This window comes from Drosophila gunungcola (assembly GCF_025200985.1).
Source record: "Drosophila gunungcola strain Sukarami chromosome 2R unlocalized genomic scaffold, Dgunungcola_SK_2 000011F, whole genome shotgun sequence".
Taxonomy (NCBI): domain Eukaryota; kingdom Metazoa; phylum Arthropoda; class Insecta; order Diptera; family Drosophilidae; genus Drosophila; species Drosophila gunungcola.
In genome coordinates, this window is record NW_026453169.1 from 2476609 (window position 1) to 2488227 (window position 11619).

The 11619-nt window shown below is 40.4% G+C and overlaps 2 protein-coding genes across 4 annotated transcripts; one reads left to right on the top strand and one right to left on the bottom strand.

Annotated features, from left to right (window-relative positions):
- Positions 1-8363: 8363 nt before the first annotated feature.
- On the bottom strand, positions 8364-9974 carry LOC128255521 (transcription factor mef2A). Of its 2 annotated transcripts, none has more exons than XM_052985174.1 (4): positions 9833-9974; positions 9037-9773; positions 8902-8959; positions 8364-8601 (listed from the first exon to the last, which is right to left on the bottom strand). In XM_052985174.1, exons 1-4 carry the CDS (start codon positions 9887-9889, stop codon positions 8539-8541), a joined length of 915 nt encoding a protein of 304 aa, XP_052841134.1. In that variant the 5' UTR covers positions 9890-9974; the 3' UTR covers positions 8364-8538. The 2 variants fall into 2 exon arrangements, 1 of the variants encoding a protein (XP_052841134.1); XR_008267671.1 differs by having other exon boundaries at positions 8549-8601; positions 8902-8986.
- A 28-nt stretch (positions 9975-10002) lies between these two features.
- On the top strand, positions 10003-10756 carry LOC128255522 (uncharacterized). 2 transcript variants are annotated; one of them, XM_052985175.1, is made up of 2 exons: positions 10003-10123; positions 10185-10756. In XM_052985175.1, coding segments are annotated over exons 1-2 (528 nt in total). In that variant the 5' UTR covers positions 10003-10121; the 3' UTR covers positions 10711-10756. The 2 variants fall into 2 exon arrangements, with proteins under 2 accessions (XP_052841135.1, XP_052841136.1); XM_052985176.1 differs by lacking the exon at positions 10003-10123 and having other exon boundaries at positions 10130-10756.
- Positions 10757-11619: the final 863 nt, after the last annotated feature.

Here is an 11619-nt window from a genome sequence, read left to right on the forward strand (position 1 = left end):
AAGGTATAGCACTTGTATATTCACTTGGAATTAAATATTTTCGGTACTTATTAAGCCTCAAGGGGTTTTGTGTTTAAATCAAAGTGAGTTACTCTTTCATTTTTAATTTAGGTATGACAAATTTAGTTTTAAATTAAATAAAATTTAAATCTTACCATTTTCCTTTTAGATATAAATTAAATATGTTAATAATAGATTATAATGTTGTTAGTTTATTTTGAGTATGTTTATATTTTGAATAACAATGTTACATTCAAATATTTTAATGTTTAATTTTACTATGGGGGTTTTCTCTGGGTGTAAATATAGCACTAAGGAACTTAATGAAAACAAGTTCAATTTGGACCATAAATTATTTCATTAAATTATAAGTATAAATAAAAAAATGTATTTTGTTTATTTCTGAGTGATTTAACTTTATTATATCCCACCATATATTTTTCCGTTTATATTTTGTTCATTATTTTGTTCATTTATTTTTTCTTGCCTAATCTGTAGAAAAAGCTTTCAACCGAGGTAAATATGTTATTTCTCACGAAATTATTTTCTAATTTCATCAAAAAATGTAACCATTTGCATTCAGCATCCAAACATGCCCCTTCTGCCCCATCTGTGCATTCTATTCCCAATCCAAATTCTGGCCATGCCTCGCATCTGCAATTACGGACATTTTCATTGTATCGCCGCTTGGGGCACCGCTTGCACCTGCTGCTCCCGAGGCCAATGTTCGTATTTTTACAGGGTAAACCTAAGCGATCAAGGAGCTTGAATCACTTTGACAATTAAATCTCAAAAGGCATTATTTGATTATTATTATCATTATTATTATTTTGATATTAAATGTCAGATGTCCAAAATTTAAAAGAAAAAATTTGTTTAATGCTGTTGAATAAAGATGTGTTCGTATGTTTTTTGAATTTAATGTTTTTACTAAAAACTTATTAGTTAGTAACACATATATTTAACAATTTCGAATAAGCGACTTATTAAGGCAGTAAATTTTGTAAGTATATCTTTATGTTTTAAGTAACTAACAAACTGGATCGCACCTCGCTCATTTTAAATTTAGTACTGAGTGTTCTTGTAGTCTCTATAAAATTCAGTATGTAAGTTCAATTCTGTTGTTGTTGTGTCATTCCAGAAGCTTGAAGTTGCCGTAGCTCTCGTAATTCGAAATGTTTACGGTACATTTAATTTCATTTGGATTATTACAATATGCTTTAGGAGGCAACAATTTCGACAGTTTGCTGGGGAACTCCGTTGCCTTCCCGTTCCCCACGCCATTTCACTCCATGCTCCATTTGCCAGGCTGAACAATGAGCCATGAAGGGGGATTAAAGGGGCAGATATACCACCATATTCCCAACCCAAACCCAAACCCAAACCCAAACCCAAATCCACCCGATTTTTGGGCAGGTGTAGCGATGGCAAGCGGACATATTTCATTGTTGTTGCCAAAGTGTAATTGCGAATTCCAGACAAATGTGAAATTTGAATTTACAAGTTAAACTTTTCTTGTGAAATCATTTGCCTGGGCTGCTTCTGGAGGGGACCTCTCGTAGGGGGCTGCTGTTGTGGCTGCTGGCTGCTCCTTTTGTGGCATTTTATTTGCCCGTGCGAGCAAAGTGTGCAGTTGGCAATTCTCGACTTAGTTCATTTGTTCCATTTCAACGCTTGCCTGCCAAAGGAGTCCAGCGGGAGGAGGATGCCGTTCCATCTTTTCGGGTTCCGCATAACCAAATGTACTCATGTCGCAGCTCCTTTCTCCATTTTGTGCTCCCATTTCCCTCTTTATTCGTTTCTTACACTTCGATTGTGCCCTTTTCGTTGCCATATTTCCGGCTTGTAGTACTGCTTCCTGGCACATTTCAAAGGTATATTGTCTCTGCAGAGTGCCAACTGAAAGGTCATGTGATTCTGACTATTTCCACTATTCGGGGATAATTTATTAAAATTTTGAACATTAAAGTAAAATTTCTAATCATTTTTTTTTTTGTAAGTTGCAATCTATTATAATCGGAATTAAATTTTGATACTAACCAATTTTAATGTATTTTTTTCTGGTAGTGCGGTAGTGTTTAGTCATTTGGAACATCAATACAAAATATTATAATATGTAATTACAAGAAAGCTTTAAGTAAACTATTTTAATTTTTCTGGTAGTTCGTTTTTTCGTCATTTTGAAAATCAATAGAATGTAACATAATACAAAATAGCATAATAGTTAAAAATATTTAGTGTAAAAAATGTCTGTGATAGGGAAAATAAATGTTTTTATTTCTTTGTTGAAAGTTGAAATTAAATTTTCGGTGGAAAGTCGGAAAATTTTGTTTTCTAATCTAAGAAATATCACTGTCGCCAACTTAACCCTTAAAAGAGGTATTTTAGAGACACATTCCACTATCGTAGTTTTCATGAGTTTTGTGCTTTGAAGGACGGTATGCGGATTCCGTTGGCTTAGGCTGAGATCCTGGAGTGCTTTTCCTCAACGTGCCACAAAACTCCGCCAAATATGGAGTGTCCTCCAGGGGCGAGGATATGGGAAATTCGTTGGCTCTGTGGCTCCGTTTGCCATTCTTGTTTGGCTTTTGTACATTTGCCCGGCTTTTTTGTTAGCTGCAAGATTGGGTGTTGTTAGAAGGGTTCTGGCCAGGCTATTGTGCTCGATCGTTGTGCCGAAAAAGTTGCATTTCACGTCTTGTTGAGTTCGGACTTTCTCCTTGCAGCTCTCCCGCTGACTCGGCTTCTTCATATTTTGTACCCACCAAAGTGGTGCGTTCCGGTTTGCCGCATAAAACACACTGCCACGCCCCCGGGCCACTCCGCCTACACACACACACTCGCACACACAAATACAATTAGAGACTTGGTTTGTTGGTTCAACTTGTTTGCTTACATTCAACTTTATTTCACTTCTGCTGCGATGGTTTCTTTCAGCCACTATCCCTCAACCCGTTCAGTTGGCAGTGTGTAAAGTTTCTGGCCAACTTGGGCTCCTCGCAGTCGCACCATTGTGTTTTCCTGGGGGCGGAAAGTGGAAGGCGGAAAAGTGGCAGCGCTGGGAAGTCGGAAGCGCCTTAACTTAATTCTGCTGGATTTCTATGCATCCTCGAACGAACGAACGAGCGTTGGCATTCTGTGTTTGCTTAAATGTTGTATAATTCACTGATTTCTCTGTGGTTTTGTTGCCATTGTTGGATTTTTGTTGATGCTCCTGGGTGCGCCCTTGTGTGTGTGTGTAGCAATGTTTGTGATTACATTACGTATACGTACGTATGCGCAATGTTTGGGCACTTGATCATTTAGCGAGCTGCAGGAACTTTGTGGTAAGTCCTTAAGAAATGGAATAATTGGAGAGATTACAAATGAAAAGATGATAAGTGGAAAAACATAAATTGGGCAACTTAAGGTAAAGCGTAAAATCGAGTTTTTAAAACTATTTAAAGCACATTTTACCAAATTACTTTTAATAATAACGATTTTTTTTTCAATCTTCATTTGATGTAAATGGTCTCAGAAAAATATCTTAAATTATATTTGAACACAGCACAGTTTTGATCATATATATTGGTGTTGGCATACATATTTTACGGCATTATTTTCAATACCATACAAATTTATTTTTATCTTCATTTTTAAATGGCCTTGCAAAAAAACATAAAATATACTTTGAAAGTGATGAGTTTTCGCTATTAATTTGCTTAAATAATTTACTACCCAATAAACACAAAACCATTAATATTTTTTTTTAATAGTTTTATTTCCTCGTTAAATCTTGAAACTTTACACAGTGAAATTAAGAGGCAATTGTTTACCAATTTTAGAAGATATTTTCTGGTTAGTACCATTACAATCAATTTATTTACTAATATGTCTATAACATTTTGCCATATAGATTATAACAAAGTACCACTGGAGCCTCTTGCATTCTGGCGACTTCGTTCAGCCTACTTTCTTCCAATAGATTGCAATAAAATAAGCCCAAGCCATTCCCAATTTCAGTCGATTCCCCCATGGAAAACGTAAGGCAACGAACATGGACTGAACGTTGTAAATTGTTGTCCGAAAATTTATTGGCAGCACTTATCAGATTCACTCATAAATCTGCAAAAAGCCCGTCTCCAAAGCCGTGCTCGCTGTCTCTTTCGCTCCCCTGCGATGCGTGGGCGCCTTCTGTGTGTGTGGGTGTGGGTATCTGTGTGAGGGGCAGAGTATCTGTGTGTGGGTGGGTGGCATGTGCGAGACATTTATTTGCATGCCTCGCCCGACTTTGCCCCGCTTTCAGTGCTCCATTTCGGTCGCACAATCCACAAATTAACATGACATTTTTACAAGCCCAAACATGTGTACACATGGGCCCGAAAGTGAACCGAACCACTCGAAATTAATAGCCAGCAAAGCAGCATCGGGCGCATAAAGCCGCTCATTGGATGTGGATGTGGCTGTGGCCCAAATGGACAGCCGGACCTTCGCCCGGACATTTATGGACGTGGCCGAAAAAGTCAAACATTTGAACAGCCGACGGAGCCGGGCGGGCGGATCGAACAGGTTGCCGTTTTATGCATCCATAAATTTAATTACTCAAAGCTTTACCCCAAAATGTGCAAAACAAAAAGCCATTAGCTCAGGTGGAAAATACAGTCTAGATGAACTTTCATAACTCGAACTTCCACGAATCGCACACTGTTTTAAGAGCTACACTTTCGCTCAAATTTAAATACAAATATTTTAATTCGGTATATAGGGTAACTGATGAAAATCTATGATGATATACTAGCGAGATATTTTTCAAATTCCTAAATACCAATCAATACAAATAAATTTATTATGAACCTAGTATAATTGATTAAATACAACAATATTAAAAAATGAATTAATATATTAATTAATTAAATTAATTAATTAAAATATATATATTAATATCATTGAGCAAGATTTTCCTTTAGCCATTATTATTTAATAAAATTAAACATTTTTATAAACAACAATACATTTACAAGCGACTTTGAGTTCAAGAACTGCTCCTGTACCTCTCTCTTTCACCCGCTCTATACCGCTCTTTTTCGCCCCACTTGAATGGTCGATAATCTGGGCCAAGTGATGTACATAACCAGTCAAGCTGCAGGTTTTCCATTGACAGGAGACGAGTCCATAAGCGACAACCATATCGAGAGGAGGTAAAATCATGACAAAACATTTGGCCAACGAGTTTTCATTTTCTTTGTGTCTGGCTCTTTTTGCATCAGTTTTTGGTTCCACTTGAATGAGAATGACGAGAGGACGTCGACGATGATGAAGTTATCAGGCAAAAAAAAGCCGAAAGTTGGCACAGTTTCAAAAAGTTAGCCCACATAGAATGTAGGGAAAAGAGGGATTGGGGCTGGCGAGCAATCAAAAAAGGAAACTGCAAATTCTAGAACAAGGCACACGAACTTTGCCCGCTGAGCTGCAGCGAGCGAAAGAGACGGCTTGAGCCCGGGGAGAATGAGACGGCCATTCCGGATGGAAAGAGTAGGCTAAACGGGCATCATGGACATCAAGGATTTCCGTCCAAGTGCGAATGGCTCTCTTGGATCTCCGTCAATAGCGAGGATGGGCACATGGACAGGAGCCACAGGAACTGAAGGCAAAAACAACAGCGACACCAGGAATAACAACACCGACAGCAGTTGACAAATGCAACAAACGACAACTTAAAATTCATGTTCATTGTAGTTCCCACAAGTTTGCCTTTGCTGGGGTTAAAACACAACATTTCTCGGCATCAATCCAACAAGCTGGGAATGTAAATGGCAACTGGCAAACAACAGCTTAAGTATTTTAAAACGATTTTGGGTGCACTGACGTTAGTAAGGTAAGGATAAATAGACAAGCTCAAACATGTTTTACATTTAAGATGAAGTTATGGAAAATAAAATATACAATTCTAAAATCACTTCAATTTTAATATTCCAATGTTATACTTTGCTGAATTATTTGTGACCAATTATGTTATGTTATTCGAACGAATTGAATTTTCCCGAAAGGTGATATTCCTTTTACATGTTACATACCCTTTTACTCTACGTGTTAAGGGGATAAAAACTAACGGTAGCAAATTGCCAAGTATTTTAATTTAGCAAAATTCAAGATAAAACAATACTGTTGGCAGCTGCCACTTCACTTCACTCACAGATCCAAAACAAAACATTTGCGCAATGTACACACATATAGTACATAAGTGGTCAGAATATTTTACCTACTGATATCTGCAGATGAAAGTGTTTCTGCCGCCTCACCTGACTGACTAACTGACTGACTGACTTCCGTTCCGCTCCACTTTAGACAATAATATGACGTATGTTGGGCCCAACATGAAGTTAGCCCGCAAAATAATAAAAAGGCTATAATAAATTTCTGTTTTGCAAAATATTGCCAGGAATTCGGGAATGAATTGTATGGCAGTCGGAGCTTTTCAAGCGGAAATTGCACATTTTGCAGAAAGTGCTCCCCCGGGGAATCTGGGATGAGATGGAGTATAAAAGGAATTAGGAATGCAATTTGAGGTTATGTTAGCAATGTGCAACGGGCTAACACTACCAACACAAACGTGGCCTTACACTTGAAAAAAATGGGAAACGAAAATTTCAATAAAAAAGTCCTTGAATAAATATTTCAAATTAGAACTCGGATAACTTTAGATGGAATAGAAGGCAAAGTTATGTTTACGATTTTCAGATAAACTTTAAACATTTTAGTTCAATATTTGACTTACAAATGAATTTTAATAATTGAATATAAATCTCTTGAAACAGAGGAAATCAATTCCAAAACAATTTTTGTTTTGCCAAAGGGTACATTAAGCCACCCCTCACTATATCAATTTGGACAATAAAAAAATATTTTACTTAATTTTGTTTGTAATGTCATTTCATATTTTATTAAAATTTAAAAAGGGGTTTAATCAGCATTTGTCTGATTTATGACTACATTTAAAAAATGGTTTTAGTAGGTTTTCAATACCTATTTAAAATTAAATAGACATTAACAATTTTTTTGAGTACATGGCACCACCAACTCATTCTGACCACATCTGTATGCGCATTTGTTTAGATGAAAGACCGAGAGACGGTATGCGTGTGTGTGTGTCAGTTAGACAAACTTACAGTTGGACTGACACTTGGACAGATGTTGGGATACGTTCAGAGCCTGGAACTTGGACTGCAGCTACGGTCTGACAGCTGGACCTAGAAATCCTCCTGCGGCCCCCAAAACCCCTTCCCAGATATTAATAGACGAAATTTGAGTATTGCTTCCGTCATGAATAAAATTTTGCATCCAGAGGGCAGCTGCAGCGCATAGGGAACTATGTAGGGCTCCCCGAAAAACTTTTGACAATCCTCCCCTGGCTCCGCTCACACTCGGAAAACTTCCCATCCAGAGTTGGTCCGTAAGCATTGTCCTGGGCTGCAGTTTCCTTGCCCAGAACTTTTCAAATTGTCCATTCAACGTCCATTCAGCTGTCTGTTTCTGTGGCTTCGTTTGCTGTTTTTGTATTTTGACTTTTCTTTTAATTTTAATGATGCCTTCTGAAAAATGTAAAATGCTTGCGTTGGCGGCGAGCTAAAAACATTTTGGGTATGTGCATTTTATGGGCGCATTGGGATCTGTTCCCCAAGGGCAATGTGTTGATAGTTTAGTTGATTGAAAAAAAAAAAAAACAAACAAAAACCAGGAATAGCTGTTGTCTTGTTACATTTCCAAGCCCACATCTTTGCCAAAATTGCAGTCGAAATTAAACATCCGACATAATCAACCAATAACAAAATTCGATTTCGGCTAGAAAACGTTACATTTAAAAGTTTCCCCCATCAAATGAAAATTTCAGCACTACAAAATGCAGAAATTGAAAGAAACGCAGCGAAACGAACGGAGCCGAAACCACAGAGCGAAATGCGGTAACACGCAAAACTTTGCTGAATCAACTACTAAAAGATTTATGGTATCAAAATAGTGCCACATAAAATATTCACACCTTGGCCCGGCTGCCAGAACCTAACGACTCCAGAGGGCCGGGGAAAGGGATTTTCGGGAAGCGAGGAGAGGGGAGAGGGTTGGCCAACTGATGCCTTTGGCCCGATAAAGCCATTGTTTATACTCCGCACAGCGACTGGGTTGTGGATTGCATTTTGGCCATAAGTTGGCAACATTTTTTATGCGTTCATCATGCGGTCAGCATAAATTTTTCATCGCCATCGCCACCACCGCTTTTCCTTCGCTCAATTTGCCCTCTCTGGGCCCCCAACACGTTGCCAATTTTGAAGTCTGAGGGGCCATAAATCAGGGCGTTTAAAGTCGCCAGATGAAAAACTAGGACTGAACAATTTCTTTTCGGCCAAAACATATATAAACCATTTATTCCACACCAATATGTTTGTGACCTTATTACGTGTTGTTGTGTGCTTTAGTGTCTGTTGGAAGTGTTTGCTTGCGTAGGGGAAGTCTTATAAAAAAGGCGAGTGTGATTAGAGAGACACCAATCATGCAAAAGTACTAAAATCAACCAATGATGGGCTCAAAGTAGTTGTCAACGCCAATGGGGGGCCTTGCTCGCCAATTTTCCTGTAAATACATAGAATTGGATGATTAGTTTTTAAAATATATAGTTTATATCACTCTAAGCTATCTTTAATACTAGTAGAACGGACGCTCTCTCGAACGGACAACATAAATGTTGGTAATAATTAGAAGGGAAAGTTTCTCGTTTATTTTAAGTGAGAAGTACGGACGTTCTCTTAAGCGAACAACAAAAATTTTAAATCTTTAAAAACTAATGCTCCTCATTATCGTAAGAGCTAATACGGACGCTCTCTTGGACGGACAAACGTCAATGGTTGTATTTTTTTTCTTATGCAGACTCACCACAATTGAACGAATGATTACTCTTGCCGCACTTGGGGATTCGTGCATGGATGGTGTGCTGGAGGAAACAAGTTAGAAAGGATTGCTGGTGAGCAAGGAATTAGGCTGCTGAACACCCAGACGAGATCTACTTACTTCAGTCCGTTGCGAACATCCCGGTACATGCTTGAGGGCGGTACTTCATACGAGGCCTTGGTGCGGCTGCCCTGCTGGTGGTGCTGTTGGTGGTGCTGTTGGTGGTGCTGTTGGTGGTGCTGGGGCTGCTGCTGTTGGAAGTGGTGCTGCTGCTGCTGCTGCTGCTGGTACTGCGGCTGGTGGTTCTGCATGGGCTGGCTGTACTGCCACACGTTGCCGTTGGTCATCATCTGGCTGGAGTTGGGACCGGAGTTCCAGCTACCAGGATGCGAGGGCGACGAGGGGCAGGGGCCAACCATTCCACCACTGGCTCCGCCCGTCAGACGACCTTGGTGCATTGGGGTGGCAGATCCAGACTGGTTGTACTGCTGCAGGGGCTGCATCTGACCCATCGAGGTCATGGACTGCAGGTCGGGGATCACCGCATTGATCCCGGGGGCGTCGATGGCCCCCATGGGATTCCCCATCATGGGCATCATGGTCATGCTGCTCAGCGGCGTCACCGCACCGATTGGCAGTTGGCTGGTCATCGTGGACATGGGGGTCATCGCGTTGCCCGAGGGCATCATGGCCAGCGGCATACTCTGCATGGGGTACGAAGACATCGGGGGAGCACCCGGCATGGGCATCTGCATCTGCAGGTTCATCTGGGGAGGATTTAGTGGCTGCATCGACATGGACTGGCCTTGACCCTGGCCGGGACTCATGCTCAACGGATACTGGGGCACGCTCTTCATCTGAAAAAAGGGAATACATTAGTAATTCAGGACCTTTTAGAAGATTGTATCATGCTCACCTTGGAATCGGCGTACATGCCGTAATCAGCTTCGTAGGGCACTGAGCAAAAATTCATTTTCGAATTGAGGAAAATTTGTGAGTTTCCAAAAGGAATTATACAAAATTTGTAACTACAAATTTTTTACTAACAAAATTTTTTTACAAATTTTTGATTTTATTATTTTTATCAAATAGATCTGAACCTGACGATGAACTAAATACGAATGAAGGTAGAGATTGGAAAACTACCCATACATGTGACTTGAGCGAGAAAAGCCTACTAGGATCCCTTATGTGAAGCATATAAAATGTGAAGTGTTTTAAACCTTTAATCTTAAGGGCCTGGAAATTTAAGTCATTAATTCATTTAGGTTATACAAAATTTGTTGTTACCATATCGCGTTAATGGGACCACAGAGCCACAAGAGCAAAAAAAAGGTCAAAAGTCGCAAAAAGGGACATCTTCCGAAGAACGCAAAATCGAAATATCACAAGAAGTACCACAAGAAGTACCACGCCCGCCCATCGAAGATTTTCCACGACAACTGCTGCATGTACAAGGTTCGTCCGCGACCCTTGCGATTCAACCAGGTCGATTTTGGCACCCAGTGCCCCTCTCGCACTCATACAACACCACTCATACAACACCCTATCCGGAGTAAGGTGGTCCGCCTGCCGGAAACCTTGGTCATGCATATGCGGAATATTGAGGAAGCCCATCGGATGGCGGGAAGCTTCAGAAACACCCTTATCCGAGCCCTTGTCCTAGTTCCGGATATCGTAGAAGGGGACAGTATGCACCAAGTGGATCTGAGACCAAGACATGTCGAGCGAAGGGACCGAAAAAGGCCGTCTTGTAGCGAAATGGACTTGGTGAACTCCTTTGAGAGAGGATAGAAGAATGATTGTCTCAGGATAATAAAGAATTCCAATAAATATATCAGCTTATTCGTTAGCCTTATTTGCAAAATTGTCCCAAAACAAATTAGTTAGTTAATGAACACAAAGCTATTCAGTTGGAAAGAATAAAATTTCTTCGACATTGTACAAGTAAAATAGGTTTATAGTACAACATTTCAGTCCCAGCTTTGACATTTCTGTTTCCTACAGTTTCACTTCACTTTATTTGCAGCTGCTCCTTCCTCGAACCACAGTACCCAGGGGAATAAGGACTATTTTAGTACCTTTAACTAGTTGCTTCGCCCCCAGGGGCATTTCGTGATCATCCATAAGGCCACGCCCCTCCGCCAGTCTCGTCCCGCCATGTCCACCCACCCGGGCTGTCCAGGACAATTAATTTTGCTCCCGGCTTGTCAGCTTATTGTTTATCTACATAAATACGGGACACGAAGAACGGCTGCCCTGAGCTGTCGTGTCATTTATCCTGCTGCTCCGACCCGTTCCGACTTTCGATATCCTTTCGGCCGCGGTGCAGTTGCCACACCATTTATGCCATTAAGTCATTAGCTTTGTTTAACAAATAACAAACTGTCAATGAGTGATTAACGATGTTTTTCGCATGAACTGCAATTAGCCGCCGCCCGAGTTGTTCCCTCTGACAAATGGGTGTGATTTCGCTCCCAGCGGTGTTTCCCTGGATCCGAGGTGCACTGGGTGGATTGATGGCTGGTGGGATGATGGGATAAGGACAGGGCGACTCGGTGACTGGGTGACTGGGGGACTGGGGGACTGGGTGACAAGCACTCGTTATTGATGCGCCCCCAAGTTGCCGTCACTTGGCAATTATTGTGTATTGTGCTCCAAGTCAGCGGCGTTTGCCATAGTCATAGACATAGTCATAGACAT